At 46.0% G+C, this 18270-nt stretch overlaps 8 protein-coding genes across 8 annotated transcripts; 4 read left to right on the top strand and 4 right to left on the bottom strand.

The window, feature by feature from the left end:
* Window positions 1-803: 803 nt before the first annotated feature.
* On the top strand, window positions 804-2738 carry TREMEDRAFT_70739 (uncharacterized protein; the record flags this gene model as incomplete). Its single annotated transcript, XM_007001965.1, has 7 exons — window positions 804-961; window positions 1008-1087; window positions 1130-1250; window positions 1298-1360; window positions 1406-1977; window positions 2056-2378; window positions 2428-2738. 5 exons carry the CDS (start codon window positions 804-806, stop codon window positions 1965-1967), a joined length of 984 nt encoding a protein of 327 aa, XP_007002027.1. The 3' UTR covers window positions 1968-1977; window positions 2056-2378; window positions 2428-2738.
* Window positions 2739-2965: 227 nt separating this feature from the next.
* TREMEDRAFT_66921 (uncharacterized protein) lies at window positions 2966-5866 on the top strand (the record flags this gene model as incomplete). The annotated part of the gene is made up of 7 exons (XM_007001831.1): window positions 2966-3053; window positions 3135-3399; window positions 3585-4404; window positions 4464-4658; window positions 4717-4941; window positions 5129-5467; window positions 5672-5866. The coding sequence occupies 7 exons, from the start codon at window positions 2966-2968 to the stop codon at window positions 5864-5866; spliced, it is 2127 nt and encodes a 708-aa protein (XP_007001893.1).
* Window positions 5849-7344, bottom strand: TREMEDRAFT_41797 (uncharacterized protein). Its single transcript, XM_007000891.1, has 4 exons — window positions 7072-7344; window positions 6739-6840; window positions 6411-6481; window positions 5849-6184 (listed from the first exon to the last, which is right to left on the bottom strand). The coding sequence occupies exons 1-4, from the start codon at window positions 7289-7291 to the stop codon at window positions 6050-6052; spliced, it is 528 nt and encodes a 175-aa protein (XP_007000953.1). The 5' UTR covers window positions 7292-7344; the 3' UTR covers window positions 5849-6049.
* Window positions 7345-7531: 187 nt separating this feature from the next.
* TREMEDRAFT_24609 (uncharacterized protein) lies at window positions 7532-8456 on the top strand (the record flags this gene model as incomplete). The annotated part of the gene is made up of 3 exons (XM_007000459.1): window positions 7532-7789; window positions 7888-7983; window positions 8205-8456. The coding sequence occupies 3 exons, from the start codon at window positions 7532-7534 to the stop codon at window positions 8454-8456; spliced, it is 606 nt and encodes a 201-aa protein (XP_007000521.1).
* Window positions 8457-8728: 272 nt separating this feature from the next.
* On the bottom strand, window positions 8729-10313 carry TREMEDRAFT_58677 (uncharacterized protein; the record flags this gene model as incomplete). Its single annotated transcript, XM_007001294.1, has 11 exons — window positions 8729-8753; window positions 8796-8871; window positions 8907-9031; window positions 9090-9181; window positions 9229-9304; window positions 9351-9812; window positions 9860-9888; window positions 9952-10079; window positions 10128-10150; window positions 10202-10254; window positions 10296-10313. The coding sequence occupies 11 exons, from the start codon at window positions 10311-10313 to the stop codon at window positions 8729-8731; spliced, it is 1107 nt and encodes a 368-aa protein (XP_007001356.1).
* A 429-nt stretch (window positions 10314-10742) lies between these two features.
* TREMEDRAFT_58676 (uncharacterized protein) lies at window positions 10743-12220 on the top strand (the record flags this gene model as incomplete). Its single annotated transcript, XM_007001293.1, has 3 exons — window positions 10743-11265; window positions 11324-11565; window positions 11780-12220. The coding sequence occupies 3 exons, from the start codon at window positions 10743-10745 to the stop codon at window positions 12218-12220; spliced, it is 1206 nt and encodes a 401-aa protein (XP_007001355.1).
* Window positions 12221-12966: 746 nt separating this feature from the next.
* TREMEDRAFT_26413 (uncharacterized protein) lies at window positions 12967-14399 on the bottom strand (the record flags this gene model as incomplete). Its single annotated transcript, XM_007000695.1, has 10 exons — window positions 12967-13047; window positions 13095-13165; window positions 13234-13300; window positions 13348-13432; window positions 13484-13547; window positions 13609-13696; window positions 13744-13811; window positions 13863-13953; window positions 13996-14129; window positions 14354-14399. Coding segments are annotated over 10 exons (795 nt in total), but the record flags the coding sequence as incomplete, so codon positions are not given.
* A 909-nt stretch (window positions 14400-15308) lies between these two features.
* TREMEDRAFT_24787 (uncharacterized protein) lies at window positions 15309-17263 on the bottom strand (the record flags this gene model as incomplete). The annotated part of the gene is made up of 7 exons (XM_007000481.1): window positions 15309-15481; window positions 15529-15767; window positions 15816-16076; window positions 16126-16376; window positions 16425-16593; window positions 16642-16985; window positions 17165-17263. Coding segments are annotated over 7 exons (1536 nt in total), but the record flags the coding sequence as incomplete, so codon positions are not given.
* Between the last annotated feature and the right edge of the window lie 1007 nt (window positions 17264-18270).

Here is an 18270-nt window from a genome sequence, read left to right as displayed (position 1 = left end):
CGGAGATTTGGCCATTTCACCCATTTGCCCTACACAACTCACCCAATACCTACACTACTCACCCAAATCCCTACACTACTCACCCAAATACCTGCACTCTCTCCTATCTAGAATTATTGAGATGTAAGACATGTTAACTGATCCTAGAGAGTTGAGGATGCATTCAATGCATAGGGATCATGTGTATCATGCATATTGACAGCTCCGAAAATGCACTTTCGGACCCGAAACGCGTCCGAAACGCCCGAAAGTGGTCCGAAAGTTCAATTTTCGGTTAAAGGGGAGGATCACATAATCCGAAACAGGTCCGAAAACCGGTCCGAAAACCGCTCTAGAGCTGTCAATATGCATGATACACATGATCTCTATGCATCAAATGCATCCTGGACTGTCTAGGATCAGTTTACATATCTTACATCTCAATAATTCTCGATATTGAGAGAGTGCAGGTATTTGGGTGAGTAGTGTAGGGATTTGGGTGAAATGGCCAAATTTCCGTCGGGATTAATTCGAGCTCCGTCGCGATTATCCCTACACGCCAACTCTAACGGCAAGTGGAAATACTCGAGGTTGTCGGGAAGATGCCGTATGCACCGGAGCCGAGAAACGTAACCGATGGCCACGTGGTTACTAACAGTACCCCGTGGGGAATGACGTGGCAAAAACAGACGCATCGCCACCCCTTTCAACCGCAGTTCTCCTTTCTACTCTCAACTACTTCAATCATCACTTCTTCTCCTCTTTCTCTTTCATAGCGACATTGGTCGAGCAGAAAACACGCTTTAATAAGGGGACGCAACATCATGTTTGAGTTCATCCTTACCCTCCTCCTAGCTGCCGGCATCATGGTCCTAGCCATGGCGGTAGGTGTCGGGGTGACCATGCCATTTCATGGAGCTTTGATCCGACTTCGAGCAAACTACAACCCTCGAGCTGTGGGTCTGGAGGGAGTTGAGAACAGGTTAGCTGATTTTTCGAACATTTCTGAGATATAGCTGATAGGATAGAGTAGGACCGACATTGACAACTCTGCTCGGAACGTTGAGAAGAACAAAGAGACTGGAAGGGTGGTATGGGCTGTACAAAGGTGGGCGACTGTACTATATTGATGATGGTCGTTAATGATCAGGTTCAATACCCATGGTCATATTTACCACATTAGTCTCCATCGCTTCGGTCATTTTTGTAGGAGGATCTTCCAGTCAAGGACCTAGAGGAACATATTCTGTTCCAGAAGCAGGTGGCATTCGGTGAGCTCCGTCCCATATGACCAGTCAGAGCTGAGCTGACATCTCAGAATGGGCATCTTCACCATCGTCTTGACTCTCATCACCCTTCCTATGACCGTCATAATCAACAGGTCAGCCTGACAGATTTCGAGCTTTTGGCATAGATTGACGAACAGATCCATCATCACACCATACAAACTTCCACTAAAACCTCAAACATCTCTCCGAATCCTTCTGACACCATACGAGCTCTCCAAACCCTACGCCTTGTATCTAACCCCTGGTCTTTTGGCAGCCACATTCATTCATTCCCTTTGCGTCACCCTTCTCGCTCGGACAGTCAGAGTCACTCTTCTCGGTTCTCCTTTGCCGGCAGACCCCACCGAAGCCCCAGATGTGGTCTACAATAACGTATCTTGGTTCTGGTGGGCGCTATACTTTATCTACCAAAGTTTAGCCACAGCTTGGTTGGCACCCCTTGAAGTCATCTCTACTCGATTGTCTGTCCAACCAAATCAGGGAGATCTTCCACTAAACGACACGGAGGAAGGTGCTACGCCTGAAGGAGCGCAATACGCGGGGACAGATGAGGATGTAATCGGACTAAGACCAACGACAGAGCCATACGAGGGATTGGTGGACTGCGCGAGGAAAGTGGTGGAGGAAGAAGGTTGGCCGAGTTTGTACAGAGGGTGGTGGTGGACAGCTTTGAGCAATGTGCTAGCTGTGGTGGTGTGATGCATTTGACCTGCAATCTTGTCAACATTCACCTTCATCACGGAGAGTAATTCAAGAGGGATACGAATATTTTTGTCTCACAACTCACGAGATAATCAGTGAACTGACTCATGAACCCTGCCGTTCCCTTCGCCGAGCCCTTTCCTCCAATAATTCCTTCCACGGGTCCTCACACATACTTTCTTTAAAATACCCCTGCTCTTCTCCCTGATGATTATTCCCACCCGCCTGATGATCATGACCACCACGAGAACCGCTTTGTCCTCCTCTTCCTCCTCGTGGACCATTCCCTCCTCGTCCTCTTCCACGGAAAGGCCCGTGCCCCCGTCCACCTGAATGCAGTTGGTTCTCAGGCCTATGCGGTAGTCCTGATGGCATCCTACCATGTGAATCAGATGAAGGATGCGGTCTCTGTCCATGAGCCATTGTTCGCCCGAAAAAACACGCTTGCTGAGCTCACTTTGAAATTCCCGTTCAGATGCTCCGCATTGGAAGGCCATCCTGTATCTCTCCTTTGAGCATCATGAGACTCACGTCCTCGCCCTCTGTTCTGTGTTCTGACTCCCACTGCGCCTCTTGGACCGCGAGACGAACTCTCCCCTCTTCGTGCAACTGCCGGCCCAGAGGGTTGAGGAGGTTTGGAAGGGAGGGAAGATTGCTTTCCAAAGCTTATGGGAAGACCCAAGGAGTCCATCTTTCCCTTCCACAAGATACTTACTGTTTTCAGCTTGACAATTTCCCCACCTGGACCGATACTAGTTATCAGTCGATACAGGGAGGAGAGGAGATATGATACTCGTAGCTGGACTGGAAGAGTGCTGTCAGTGAGCGGAAGCAAATATTCAAGAGGATGGGTCGAATAAGTTTCACTTTGAATAGAGACGCGTTCATGACGCGCCTGTTCTCTCATCTTTTTTCTGGCCGACGAACAATCACTCAAGTTGGAATAATCATAAATCGGAGGATCAAGTGGTGGTTGGTAGGAAAGTGAGGACAAGATGGCTATATCAGAAGAGACTGCTCGGAACGAGCTGGGTGAACTCTTTCACGAAGCCGTCACTACTCATCCGGACGTCATGGCAGAATGTCAGTTCTTTTTTTGGATTTGAAAACCTCGGATGAACATACGAAGCAGTTCGATGGATTAGCTGTAAAACTGATTTTCAGGTCTTTCCATACTTCGACTCTACAATCTCACTCCTTCAACTTTGTATTACAAATACGAAGCCTTTCTTCTTTCTCGTCCTTCAGGTCTACGGGCAAGATTATCGATCCTTAGCCTTGATACGATCCGCGAACTTCGTAAAGAGATACAAAGAGAACAACAGGCAAAAGCTATTGCTAATATGTCACCGGCGCAGAATGAGAATACACCTGTGGTAGGAGTCGGGGTTAGGAAAGCTAAGGGTAATATGAGTGATTTAGGGGGATTGTGAGTTTTTCTCGAACATGTTTCTGTATCTCATTTCACTTGAGTGAGGTATTTGACTTTTGCTCAGAACGACTCAAGACCTGACTCGTCGGAATTACGTCGGGCGTCATCACTATCATTTGTCTAAATCTGTTGATGAAGGTGAATGTAGGAGGTAGATACGTTAGATATAGGCTGACTTACAGCTTGGACGGTTTGACGACACCATCACGACCCATGAAAAATAAGTCCAGTAATGGAATTGCCAGATTGTCAAATACTTCCAACAACGCCAATGTCCCCTCTCCTTTATCCAATGACAGCTATCTAACACCATCACGACAATTCGCCACCCCGACTACAGCCAGTAGTTATCGTCCTGGTCCATCCAAACTCTCTGACACTCATCTATCCACTCCTGTGGGTAAATCCGGCGAAAGTTCCCGTCCTTCAAGTCCTCTCAGTGGTAACGAATCTTCCCTTCTTACTCCCCAACCTAATCAACCTTTCTCACAACGATCTCAACCTAATTCTTTGGTGGAGACTCTCAACCCTCACTTGTCTTCTGCTTTAGGATACCCGCTAGGCACAACGAAATATCGGGTTGGTCTTAGCACCTCGGAAGATGTCAAAGATTGGGGTTATCGGTACATGTTCGAAAAGATCTCACAACGGTCCGAAGCTTTGGACGACATGATTGATGATTTTGCGGATATCATCAAAGACTCTTATGGAATTACTGAACTTGGAGATCCACATTTCGCTTCCGAAGAAGATATATATGCGGTTGGCAGGATTCTCAGTCCTCCAACCGACTCGAGTAAGGTATCTACACAAGCTTTGTATCTCGAGTCCAGTCGATTATTGGGGAGCGGGAGAAGAGTACAGTTACGTTTTTCTCCGGGTATCAAAGTCCGAGGTGGGGCGGCTGGAGTGAAGAGTTTTGGTTTGTTTCCTGGTTGTTTGATTTGTGTGAAGGGACGAAATGGTGGAGGTGGGGTATTTGTCGCTGATGAAGTCCTGTTGGTGAGTTGTTCAACCCTCAATTCACTCATGTTGATGTTCGAGAATGTTGATGTTATTAGCCACCTCCAAGTCCGATGCACCTCACGACAGTACCCGATCTTTTGGCTATGCAACATGGTGACAAGCTAGCTGGTCAGCCCATATTCATAATGACAGCTGCTGGACCATTCACGCTGGATGATGATCTGTTGTATCATCCTCTGGAAGCTCTGGTGGAGGTGGTCATCGCCGAACGTCCAGATGTTCTCGTCCTCGTGAGTTTGCCTTTTCGTCGCACGACCAGCTTGCATTATCGGGACCGGCTGATGATAGCTCGGTCCATTTGTCGATGCCAATCACCCGTTCATCGCCAACGGTGCCGTCTTGCAAACTTCGGAGGAGATCTTCAAGGATCAAGTCGGTAGTCGGTTACAGAGGATCATAGAGGGATCACCGGGAACTATGATCATCCTTTCTCCCAGTGTGAGAGATACAGTGAGCAAACATATGGCTTTCCCGCAGGCTATGTTAGATAAGGAGCTATTGGGTATTCCGAAGGTGAGTCTCACTCTTGTCTCCTCACTCATATACCATGACCCCTTCCTCTCCTATCCTGCTTTACATCTGACTGTCTTGGCGGGACTCCCTGTTATATAGAGCAGGAATCTGCCTGTGTCCGATTAGGACAAAGTGTATAGTCCAAGATGTCTCAATCAGGGTTGGTGAGAATAAATTTGACAAGTAGCGCGTACGAACCATTCCCAACCCATGCACATTCAGCATCAACGAAATCACAATTTCACTATCATCCGTCGACGTTTTGTTCCATTTACGTAGAGAAGAATTAGTTCAACGTGCAGAAGAAGCCGAACCTGATTCAGAACTAAAGGGACAAGAGGTGAAAGATCCCATGGCAGGATTAGTACGACATGTTTTAGGACAAAGAACTTTTTATCCTATTTTCCCACCTCCTGAAGTACACGCCACCGAGGTGAATTTAGACGTTACGCATCATGTCTTATTGAAGATGTCATCAGCGCCGGATGTCTTGATTTTACCTAGCAAATTGAGACATTTCTCCAAGGTTCGTCGAACGTTTCCTCATAGACATTCAACTTGTTATACCTCATTCTTTCTCGCTCGTTTCCTCCTAATCCTTTCACAACGTATCCGGTGTGGATCTGATGGTGCAATAAAGAGATTCCACTCGGCGCCTCGTTGGAGATTTCTCCAGAATCTTACGAATGGACATGGTATGATGATGGTAAACGCCAGCGCTAAAATCCAGATCGTAGACTCAACACTCGTCATTAACCCCTCTCATCTCTCTCGTCCACATACAGGAGGGACGTTCGCTAAACTCGTCGTTCATCCTCTTCCTCGAGCAGAGTTAGAGAGGGATATGGCTATAGATGGTGGATTGGAAGAAATGAGAGAACACAATGTATGGGAACGCGCACGGAGTGAGATCTGGAGAATTTGATGCATATCATATGTCTGTGATCTTATATTCATCCGCCTTCCTAAATCCAGGTCCTTCTTACTATATCAGCTGTCATGTCTTATCCATATTATGCATCGTCTTTCATCTTTTAGGGAAAAAAATTTCCTATGTGAGATCTTTTGATCACCTGGATGTGATAGGGAATTTGAATAGCGAGAATGTTTAGATATCCGTTTTGACAGCTTCCGCAGGTTCAGGTTCATGAGCTTGACCATTTTCCAATTTTTGTTTTTTCGAAGGACCAAATCCTCCCGTGGAACCGAAACCTCCTGCACCGCGAGTGGTGGTATCGAGAGACTGAGATGAGCTCGGTTCGCCTTACCACACTTGACACTTAAACCTCGATCGATCCATCGAGTACGTGAGAGTACAAAAAGAGTGGTAGAGTAGGTTCCGTCATGAGTAAAGGAGAAAGAACATGGAAAGGGAATGAGAGAATAAGGTGGGGCTCTGATCAAGGAGTAATACGGCAAGGGATGGAGGGGGAAGAGGAGAGGAGGAGAGAAGAGAAAAGTCCACTCACGTCTACTTGTCTCAAACGAGGAATGGAAATACGTTCCAAAATCAATTGCGCGATTCTATCTTTTGCATTCACTATTCTGATCAGCGTCTTTCCGTCATACAACAGCTCATCGCTCTTTTATGCTGATGTTCTCTTTCCATCTAAATACAGGATGTGATGATAAAAGGGACGACGAGGAACCTTTACTGTTCCCGACATGACACCGATGAAAAATTTAGGACAGAACGATCGTGCGGGGAGTTTTGCATGCACTGACGAGGATGAGATGTTCAAAGATGTCAGGGAGGAAGTAGAAGATGAAACAAGAGAGAAGGAAAGGTCGACTAACCTTGAAAATCAACATCCGAGTGATTGAAAAGTAATACCATCAAAGGTCCTCTATAATCTGAATCTATAACTCCTGCACCGGTTTGTATCCCATGTTTAGCAGCTATATCATCAGCTCTCACCTCCTTTCTCTCATTTGTATTTTGATTCAAACAGAATGAACATTCAAACATTTTCATCTGTCTTCTTCCTCAAACTGTGTGGCCTCAAGTAATACCCTGTCACAATAAGCAAGAAGGAAGTTGAGGAACCCCCTACCAAAGAGCTCCGGGACATCGGCAGGTAGAGGGGGGAGGGGGGGATGGGGAGGAGTTAGAAGAATGAGCAAACTCACCAGGTCCACTCCTTGGAGCTACTCTACCGTAATGTCCAATAGGTATAGCCAAACTTAATTGAAGATCCACCAAAGCTTTTCCTCGAGCAGGTATGACCTTATCCTCTGCCGAATAAAGGTCTAATCCAGCCGCTAAGTCTGATCCGAGAGTAGGGAGGGTACCACGGTCTGAGAGTAGTTTGACAGGTAGATCGACGAGAAATTCTGTGAGGTCTGACATGTTTAGAAGATAAGTTCACTCTGTATGAAGCTTTCACGAGGAGTCGGTCTAATATCACGATGAGTTTTGTCGAGAGAGACGCGTCGCTGGTAAGTTCAGTCGCGTTCGAAAGCTGCTAAATGGGTTCCGACGGAAAAGGAAGGACCCTTGACTCTTGGATAGAGTTCCGACGGAACTTCTCTCTGTCTTTGAAAAACGACCAAAAAGTCAACCTTTTTCATCTGGTCAGTGATCACAGACATGATCCACCCAAGAACAACATATTATCCGTTCATATTCCGTCCGCCATCCAGAGTGGTATTGAAAAGTGTGAGATCATTCTCCTCTAGCGATATTCGGTCAGATCAAGCCCCTCCGGAATTGATCAACTTGGAAAAATTGGTGACTCCTTCTCACCATTCTCTCGCCCGACAATGGCTCGATGGGTTCAAATTGGAGGATATACCCATTAGAGCATATGAAATCAAGTATAGCCGGTCTTCCGGTCCAGGTGGACAGGTAAGTATCACTCATGAGTCCTGAAAGTTATTTCATATAAGCTTAGCCGACTTTTAGAGGTAGCTTGAATGAAGGAAATGTGAAAGGCTGACGAGAAGCATGTCAACAAAACGGAATCGAAAGCTACTATCCGAGTACCTCTATCACCATCTCCTTGGACTCCGGCCTTTCTTTTGTCATCATTGAGTAAATCGGTGAGCCCATTTATAACTTGATTCAGTCATCTTCGAAATTAGATATTGTCATTGACTCTGTCCTGGACGATTTCCCCTTTTTGAAAGATATCATTTTGGCTTTTATCTTGGACGCTGCTCCTTCATATCTTCACCCATTCTGACAGGAATATATACCCGGTGTCTCGAGTTAGATAGTTGATTTTGAACAAGGAGTCAGGAGAAAGCCGGCTGATGTAAAGCATCATTATCTTAAATCTAACCCTTCTCTACTCATTTCGTCTCAAGAAACCAGGGATCGTCGTGAGAACCTCCGTCGAGCATTGGACATACTTCATCAAACTTTATTACAAGCAGGAAGAGAAGTTGTGATGGGTCACACTAGTGAAAAGCAGAAAGAAAGGGTGAGAGGGTTGATCAAGGCTGAAAAAGCTAAACGGAGGGTTGACAAAACGAAACGGAGTGAAACGAAAGCGGATCGGGGTAATCATTAAGCCGACTATGGCTCATCTCATTCAACATCTGAGGCCTGTTGTGATCGTCGTGGTCACAGACCTGAATCGTGGTCATTCTTCAAGATCATCCATGAAAGATGATCATCAGGATATTGTCGCCCATTATCTCATCGACAAGTGAAGTTGGATATCCCAGGCATACTTGGAGAGACAGCGGAAAGTACGAGTGCCTTCGGTATTCAAAGATGGAAGTCGGATTGATCATCTGCATGACCTTATGTATATTAAAGCTACATTGTGTGTATCTCAATCTACTTTTTGTAAATGCATATGATACTAGTAGTCAGTCTTCGTCCAAGCAAAAGAAGTGCGACTCACTCTTCATCCTCTAGCACATGATCCAACCCCACCTTTTGCCCTCTTGAATGTTTAGCCGACGTACCCCATACCATCGCTTTCTATCAGCTTTGATCCTGTGATACGACTCACCATTCCGGAATTGTTTGACGATTTCTTTATGAATAGCATTACAGAAATCCTCAACCGTACATCTACCTCTACGTAGAACGACAGGTGATGAATAATCTGGTTGTTGTCCTCTTGGTTTTGTATATCTATCAATCAGTCCAAACCCTTTTCGACAGGAGGTGTGATCGAGGAGTTAAGACTTACATTCTGACTAAATTTAATTTATCCCACATAACATCGAGAAGTTCATCTATGTTGAGCCATAATTTTGAAGAGATGGGAACGGAATTTGGAATCTGCATAATCAGTCTTTTTTTATGTGACGGACATCAATGATACTTACTTTGTATAAGAGATCTAATTCCTCTATACTGATAGCATCGATTTTATTCAACACACAAATTGCCGGAACATATACCCTATTCATATTAGCTAATCCATTCTTCACTCACCAACAAAACTCACCTATTTCCCTCAACAGCATCGATAAAATCCTCAACCGTAGCATCAGGTTCATGTATAGTAACAGCGGCATTACTCATTCTATATTCATTCAAAACAGCTCTTATCTCATTCGCATCGATTTTAGTCAATGGTACAGTGTTCGTTATTGCAACACCTCCACTTTCCTTCTTTTTTATACTTATCGCTGGTGGTCTTTTATTTAATCGTATACCGAACCCTTCCAATTCGTTTGTCAAAATAGCTAGATCGACAAGAGGTTTAAGAACGTCAAGGACGATAAAGATGAGATTACAAGTCCTAGCAACGGCTATAACTTGTCTTCCTCTACCTTTACCATCTTTTGCACCTTCTATGATTCCTGGTAAATCGAGGATTTGTATTCTGGCTCCATTATGAGTGAGAGTACCGGGTACAGTGGTGAGAGTTGTGAATTCGTATGAAGCAGCTTCGGAGTATGTTCCTCTGAACCATCAGTTGGATTTGTCTTTATAGCTGAGATGAGGACTCACGTTAATTTCGACATGAGGGTTGATTTTCCCTATAGGTATGAACAACATTTCATATTTTCGCAAGGGAGAGGATAAGAGGGAAAACAACTGACAACACTGGGAAAACCAACAAATCCAACACTTGCTACACCAGTACGTGCTACATCGAAACCTATCCCCGGACCTCCGCCTCCACCTCCAGGAGGATTGATGAGCTCTCTTCGTAATTTGGCTAATTTTGCTGAATGTCAGACATCTCTTCTAAGACCATGAATGATATTTGACAGACCTTTGAGCTGTCCGAGATGATATCTGGGCCGAGTTAGCATTTTTTTTTTTTATATGATTGTCACAAGAACTCACTCTGTCGCTTTATTCTTCTGCGTCTTGGACATCTCCTCCTCGATATCTTTGATCTGACTGTCAGCTCGATGGATCCGACCTTACTTTCACCCACCTTTTGTGCCGTCGTCATTTTGATTATATGTCAATACTTGATAAGAAACGGTTGAAAGTTGTCCCGATACCCTTTTCGAAGTAAGAGTTGTATCGGGGCCAAGCTGCCAAGTTGTCAGTGAAGTAAGGTAGCGAGGTTGTGCACTAGGCTGGCAATTCACCAATTTTGGAAGGCGGTGATTCAATTGATTACGTAATTCTTACAACCCTTCCCTTATAAACTGTCTCATCGCACTCGTGGCCACCCTTTGCTTTCCTCCCATCACCACAACTATCAACCCACTTGTTCATATAAAGTCATCCATTGTCTTGACCCATATATTCTACTTCGGATATCTCAAGAGACCTTCATCTCTCTGATATCAGTGACTACTTCGTCCCTCGATATCGACTTTGAAGTCTACCATCACTCCAACGAGGTCCACCAATATCACTTCTTCTATCCACCATGGCCCGTCCTTTGACGCAGCATCCATCCTCTGCTCTCAATTTCGGATTTGCCTCCCGTGGTCCTCCCTTAGGTTTTGATTTTGCTCTTTCATCCCCTTCCTCTCAAACATTCACATCTTGTTCTGCTACAGCCGCGATACCTCATTATACATTCGGTTCGACGCACAGATCTCCAAGTCCTCATAAAAGTCCTTTGTCCCGTCGACGAGATCATCCAGGTTCATTACCACCTACATCACAATTCATAGGATCAAATTCCAAACGAAATCTCAAACGTTCGAGAAGACAATCCGCCTCGTCTGCATCAGGTTCGAATTCCGCCACTTCTTCTCCTACATTGACAAGGAGAGAATTGACGGGCGAATCAAAGAAAATCGAATTGGGTAGTATTGCCAAATTAGGAATCGGAGAACCTCGTAGAAAAATGATCAAAAGAAATCAAACGAATACGAATGTAATTCCTACCATCACTGAAAACAATGAGGTTAATAGAGAAGATGTAGATATGGGTGTCATGCTTGGTAAGTTTTTCTTTCGAGTTCTTTTTGTGAAAGATGAGAAGGACTGATGTGCTCAAAGCTTCTTTACCACCTCCTTATCATCTTCGTATCTTACTTCAATTACTTCAAAATGATCCATCATTGTCAGCTACCGTTATGCCTCTGCTGCCATTACCGGAATTACAAGATTGCGAGGATCAATTGGAGAACGCTGTAGATGGGATCAAACGATTGTTATTACCTTTTCCCGGGTCGGCAACCTCGGCTTCTGAGCGAGAATGGCGTAGGGTGATTGATAAAGTTGATTATTTCTGTCGCATGGTGAGTTTTCATATTCTTGTCACTACACCTACACGACATTTTGTTCTTTCTTTTCGCCACCGGTCCTGCTGACCTGCTGATCTGCTGTCCTCCTTTCTGGTCATGTTGCCCCCCAAATCGTGATCCCGTCGGCTATCAACTGGCTTTCTTCCCACAAGCTCAATTCATTCCTGTATCAGGTTCTCATCCTAGATCGTGCTCCGCTGACGCCCAGTGCACGACTTACCTCGAAATCTTCACCAAACACTCCCCTACCGGTCTCGAAAAGACATACGATATCCTTGCTCTACTCTCTTCCTCTTTCCTTCAGGTCCTTTCCCTATCCCCTCCTCCACCCTCTCACGCACAATCACCTTCAACCCCAATTGAACGATTCGGTCTCTCTCTCATCCGCGCCTGGTCAACTTGGGTTTCGAACCTGAGCGAAAATGTCAATCGACGAGGAGGCATGTTCCCCCATTCCACCGTCTCTGGCTGGCTCGGAACTTTGGACACCTTGGCAGGTCAACATGCTGTCAATTCATGGTCCTCGGGAGCGGGTACCATTCCTGTCGTTCCGGGTATAGGACATCCGACAGTGAGAGCGTTCAGAGAAGCGATGGAACCCATCAGACAAAAGTTCATCACGGATCTAGGGTGGTTAGCTGGGAGGTGATGAAGGGTTATCAGTTTTGACACACGTCTTGTACATATTTACGTTTTTTCATGCTTGGCGGTTGATCCGACGTTTAAACATGATTTGTACACTACTCGTACTCTCATGCATGTATTGTAGATTATATCATTTTACCATTCACTTCGAATCCTCACTCACCCGAACAGCCGCCTTGTTTCTGCTTTTTTCATTTCGTCACTCGAAGTATCTTTGCCCCTCTTCCTGCTTGGTATCTTCTTTCCAGAGGAGTCATCCGGTGTTCTCTCTGAGGGAGAGATGATCCGAAAAGCTGATGCTTGACTTTCACCCAACGAGCCGGGTTTATCGATCTCGGTGAGAAGGTTCAGGTCTATGAATTGGGTCGAGAGTGACAGACGAGTGAGAGGGCGGGAGTTGGAACTTTGAGCGACCAGTTGCAGATGTATGGCAGGGTTCTTGGCCTGACTATCAGCCTAGTCAATTCAAATCAATTGAACAGGTCCTCACCCCTGCTTAATCCATGCCCGGAAATTTCGAGTGACTCCAGAGTTTCCCACCCAAGGCCTCAAGTCCAACCGCCTTCATGTCCAGAACTGACACTGTCGAGACTAGTCCACCAGCGAGGAGTATACAGAGAGGACTTTGAGGAAATAAGTGTGGCAAGTTTGGAAGAGAAGTGGCCAGTGGAAAGATACAGTCAACAATGACGTCGACTTTGGCCACTCTCATCGACGGCCCGTACGTGTAGTCACCTTTCCATTCACATGTCATCTGACACTCTCGACTATCCACTCTTCGTCTCGTATCCTATCGAGAGGTAGTCGCTCATTGGGAGTCAGGCATAATAGCTATCATTTCAGAAGGTATCACACTCGAGAATTGAAAAATTACTCACCTTGTGCATGAATGATCTCGCGTTGATAGAAACAAAATCGGGGAACGAAAGCTCGCAACGGCAAATCCGAGCTTGAACAGCTGCACCATGAACAAAGATCCCCATATCACAGTTAATAACGGGGGAAAAGGGAACATACTTCTTGGATTATCCGCTCCGAAGGGTTCTGCACCACAAACAAGTTCATATGTGAGAACACCCAACGCCTAAAGATATCAACAGTGTTGCTATAGTCTAGGATGGACGTACGCACCCAAATATCTACTGCACGTCCATATGCCTGACCGAGGATCATCTCAGGTGCAACATAAGACAAAGTACCAGCTATAGTCCTTTGACTGTGTTCGTCAGAACATTGCACTGATACTGACATCAGAAGAGAAAATAACCTGTCTTCTGAAGGGGCGTAAACACTCCATCCAAAATCCCCAACTTTCACCTCCCCTTGCATCCCTGATTATCAGCTTGAACCTCTTAGCACTATAGAACCTCAATGTAGGCAGGTATGACGAACCTAAGAGTAAATTTTCTGGTTTGATATCCCTGTGTATGATATTTTTTGTATGAAGGTATGCCAGTCCATCTGAGACTTGAGATATATACTAATTTTCAATGATTACGATTTGATGTACTGAATGAGGTTACTTACTCGAGCTGATCGTGATTCAGAGAAACGACCGGCTTTACGAAGATGTTTGAACAATTCACCTTGTCCTGCTTGATCAGTTCTGCCATGTTACTGGGTAAGAAAAAAAGGAGCAGACTGACCGGCATATTCTAGCATGAGATAGATACGCTGTGAATCATGAAACCAGCCGTAAAGTCGAATGATGTTAGGATGCCTTAGTTGTTGCATGACCTAATATCAGTATCGTCTCTGAATTTCAAACGATAAACTCACCTCGATTTCCCTCCTCACTTGCGTTTGAACGCCCTTGCTTGCTACCTCGTCCTTGGCAAGACATTTCAAAACGAGCACAAATGATTCTGCCCCTGGTTTTCGTACTCTTGCAAGGTATACTTTTCCAAAATGTCCTGAATATTCAGCGACTACTTCAAATCTGGTCATCATTCGTATTTGGTGAGAGTACGAACGGTAATTGTCAATGGAAGAGAAACGTGTTTAACGGTAGGAGATAATGAATCATATATGACGAATGGAACTGATGCACCGCCTGTGTGAGAAGATGTGCCATGTGCCAGTTGGTATCAAGATGATAATGATGACTGGGAGACCCACATACAACTGAGAAACTCACCTTTTCCCAACGGACGACCAATATCAAAGTCTTTCAAGCTCCAATCATCCGACGGACCTGCCCTATCTCAGTCAGCTCTGATTTCACCATACTCACCATCCTCTGGTGAACCAATTGTTAGCGATCAGGCGTGCGAGCATGAAGCTATACGGGTGTAGGTCTGTCGGGGTGAGGGAGAAATGGACGAACTAACCGGTCGAGATCCTCGTTCAACTCTTCTACCCGTCTCTTTCCTGATTCACGACGATGGGTAGGTACATTTATCTCAAAAGGCTCGACATTATCTATACTACCGTCATATGCACCAATGTCAAGTCGTGGTGTCATCTCTGGTCGATACAGCAGAACCGGTGTCTGGTTCAATATGTGAGTGAGAGTACAAGGATGACATGGACAAGCACATGTGGACGCGTGTGATTTTGTGAACAAAGTCGTTGATGGTTCAATCCTATTGGAACGTCAAGACCTGTGCTTCCTTCTACTCTTTACACGTATCTGTTCACAATGGAAGTGCTACATGCTACAACATTGGCGCTTCATACAATTATGCATTTATGCGTGCCAACTGGCAACATCAAGCGAACTTAATACCAGGCAAATATCGGATCTGTCGGAACAACCTCCGATCCCCGATGTGGCGAGTGGAAAGTGGCACTTTCCCTTCCTCCTTCTCTTCCCTACTCGACTTCGAAGCAGACAACATGAGCAGAGTGGAGCAGTAAGAGCAAGTGAAATCTCCATTAGTTTAGATTACAACGGAGAGCATACAGACAAGCACGCAATAACCTTGCATGCAAAACAAACATAACTCGTACAAATCCCCTGGTAATAATTTCCTTCCATGATATAATGCTTTCCCCCAAAAAGACGCGCGCCATGCCTGGCGTGATAAAACCCCGTAGATCTTTTCTTCTTCTTATACTTACGCAAAAGCCATGATAGATGGAAAAACACCTTAGACGGTGGGACGTTCCTCGACATGCTGAATGTCTTCTTTGCGGAGAGAACCGGCGTCGTGTCCCTTTTCTTCCACAATGTGAGCTTTGACATCCTCGATGGCAGCTTTTCGTCCTTTGACACCGTAGTCGAAGACTTGAGTGATTTCTTCGAGTGACAAGCCCTTGGTCTCTGGTTTATCAGTATACATCCCTGGTCTGAGAAGATGTGACACGTACCAGGGAAGAAGAGGTATTCCAAGACGAAGAAGACGATGAGAAGGGCAAGATAGACAGCGTAGTATTTCCAAGCAATAGCTTTGAGTGCGACTGGGTTGGCGAATTGGTTGAAGGCGTTTCCCAATTGATTGAACATTGTGAAGATGGCAAGACCCTTGGTTCGAAGACCATAAGGCATAATCTCTGTAGTGTAGTGGTAAGGAAGTGGAGTCCATGCGATATCGTAGAAACCGTAGAAGCTGCTTTATCAGTTTGTGGCTCAGTGAGGAAATAAGAGGTAAACGTACAAGAAGAGGAATGGAATGACAGCTGTTCCCATCCTAGAACTTGCAGTCTGTGCGAACCCAGCAGAAAGTCCCATGACGACAGCATACGAGAAGAACATTCCCCAAGTGGAGATAAAGAATAATGGACGACGACCAAATCGTTCGACGGCCCATGCACCTCCCCAAGCAAGAACCAAATTCCACATGGCAAGACCGGCGTTGATACAGGTGATCTGGAGAGGACTTTTGATACCGACGGATTTAAGTACGGGAGAGAGGTAGCTGAAAGTCGTCAGTCTTCGATCACTTCATGTGAGAGGATCAAACTCACTAAGACACCAGACCATTACCAACCCAGTTGGTTCCGAGACCGAGAGTGATAGCACAGATCAAACGTCTCCTGTTACCTGGAGTGCGGAAGAAGTCCTTGTAAGAAGTGTTGGCGCCTTCGTTCTCAGCGTCGATAGCTGTACGGATTTCTCGGACCTCGTAGTGGATAAGTTCGTCGTCCATATCACCGTTGGCGTGGAGTCGAGCCAAAACCTGAAGAGCTCTTTCGGGGTTACCTTTCTTAATGTAGTACTAGGGACAAGTCAGCGTTGGTACTTGAAATATCTTGTGTTCACTCACTCTAGGAGATTCAGGTGAGGCAAGAGTGATGGAAGCGATGACGATAGGTCCGACGATCTGGAAAAGACAAGGGAAACGCCAACCCCACTCGCCACCTCTGTCGATGTATAGACCGGCGACACACAGCCATGATGACATAGTACTACCGGTGTAGTAGAAACCGTAGTACCTGATATATCAGGCATGGCCCGAGTTCTTTGGTAAGGAAAACACTTACATGGCACCCAAGACAGGTCGCAAACGAGGGTGGGCAAGTTCCTGGTTGAGAGCAGGAGCGACGACCTTGATCATTGAACCACCGATACCGATAAGCACACGACCACCGGAGAATTGGCCTCTGTTTTTTGCGAGAGCATTGAGAAGAGCTCCAGCGACCATGAAGACGTTACCGATGAGAATAGTGGGTCGACGACCGATCAAGTTACCGAGGTAACCACCGACGAAACAGAAAATGATGGCGGGCAAGAAGATAGAAGCCGTAATGAGACCAAGCATGTTTCCTGACGGGTGGTTGAAGTAGACACCCCAAGAAGGGACGGCCTGGAGACCGGTGAGAAGAGACTGGTCATCTGGCAAAAGTCAGCGGGTGTTTGACAGAGAGAACTGATAGGAGAACGGGGGTGATCACAGACGGAAAGAAAGGTTGATGATCAAGATGAGGAAAACTAAGTAGAAATTTCGTTACTCACATCCGAGATACCAAGGACAAAGACAACAACCAAGACTTTGAAAATCAGCACGTATCCGAGCAACGTGTTCCAGGTGACAAAAGTGACACACCAGTAAAGCACGTTCAATCGTAGACCACGGTCCTTCCACCATTTCGGGTTGGTATTGTCTGATCGACATCAGCATGATCGACCTTGCTTACGACACATTCCTTTGATCATACTCACTAGGGATATTGTCGAAGGTAAAGTGCATCTTGAGTTGATATAAACACCGATTTGTCGGCTTGTTGAAGATATATCAATTCAAGGAAAAGGGGGATGAAAAACAAGAAAAACGTTTGGACGAGTTCAGAACCGGTTATGTAGGCTGACGAACCGTTCATCCCCCCCCCCCCCCCCCTTTGTCTTTTCTCGTTCCCCTATAGGTGATTATCGGGCCGGAAAGAGTGTAAAAAAAAACTGAGTGGAGGTTTTGTTGGCGGGCTGGCGTTTGGGCATGGCTGACTGTCTTGAGAAAGATGTCGGCGCGCGAGCCGCGAGGAAGGAAGGTTCAAAGACGCGGACATGGCTTGGCTCCCTTTCCCCCCCACGCCCTTTCGTCATTCCACTTACCCCGCCCTGATCGTTGAAGGACCCCATGATATTCCCCGATGGGGCCCGCGTGCGCGCGCGGGGCCTCATAGTTTCGGCACCGAATGCCCGGATGGTGTTTCCCGCCTCTTTCGGAAGGCTCGGGAAATCCGGGTGGGAGAAACTGACATTGACTGATTGGGGGCCGCACGCAAATCATGACTCACTCTCGGTCGGAGCTTGATCGAAGTGGAGAAGCACACAGAGCGAATCGAATGTGGCACTTGAGGGGGCGTCCCGCACTGGTTTTCGACTGCTTCAATCTGGAGGGGTTTTTAGTCATTTCAGAGACACTGGTCTGCTTGCTGCTTGACTTGAAATAGCTTGCTGGTGGTCATAGATGGCAAGGAACTTGTCAACGTGGGCTACCATACGCCTCAAGGTGTCGAATTCTTCTGTTCCCCACACTGTAGGGCGATCCACGTGGAATGGAATGGGGTACCCCGTGCCTCGTGATCCGTGAAGATCCGATCAAACGTTGAAACTTCATCCGCAATTCCAGGAGTTTCGTCCCTCACGCGACGCGTGGAAATCTCACGGTGACT

This window comes from Tremella mesenterica (genome assembly GCF_000271645.1).
Source record: "Tremella mesenterica DSM 1558 unplaced genomic scaffold TREMEscaffold_1, whole genome shotgun sequence".
NCBI classification, from domain to species: Eukaryota; Fungi; Basidiomycota; class Tremellomycetes; order Tremellales; family Tremellaceae; genus Tremella; species Tremella mesenterica.
The sequence above is the reverse complement of the archived record's forward strand: the minus strand, read 5'-3'. Positions and strand labels throughout refer to the sequence as shown.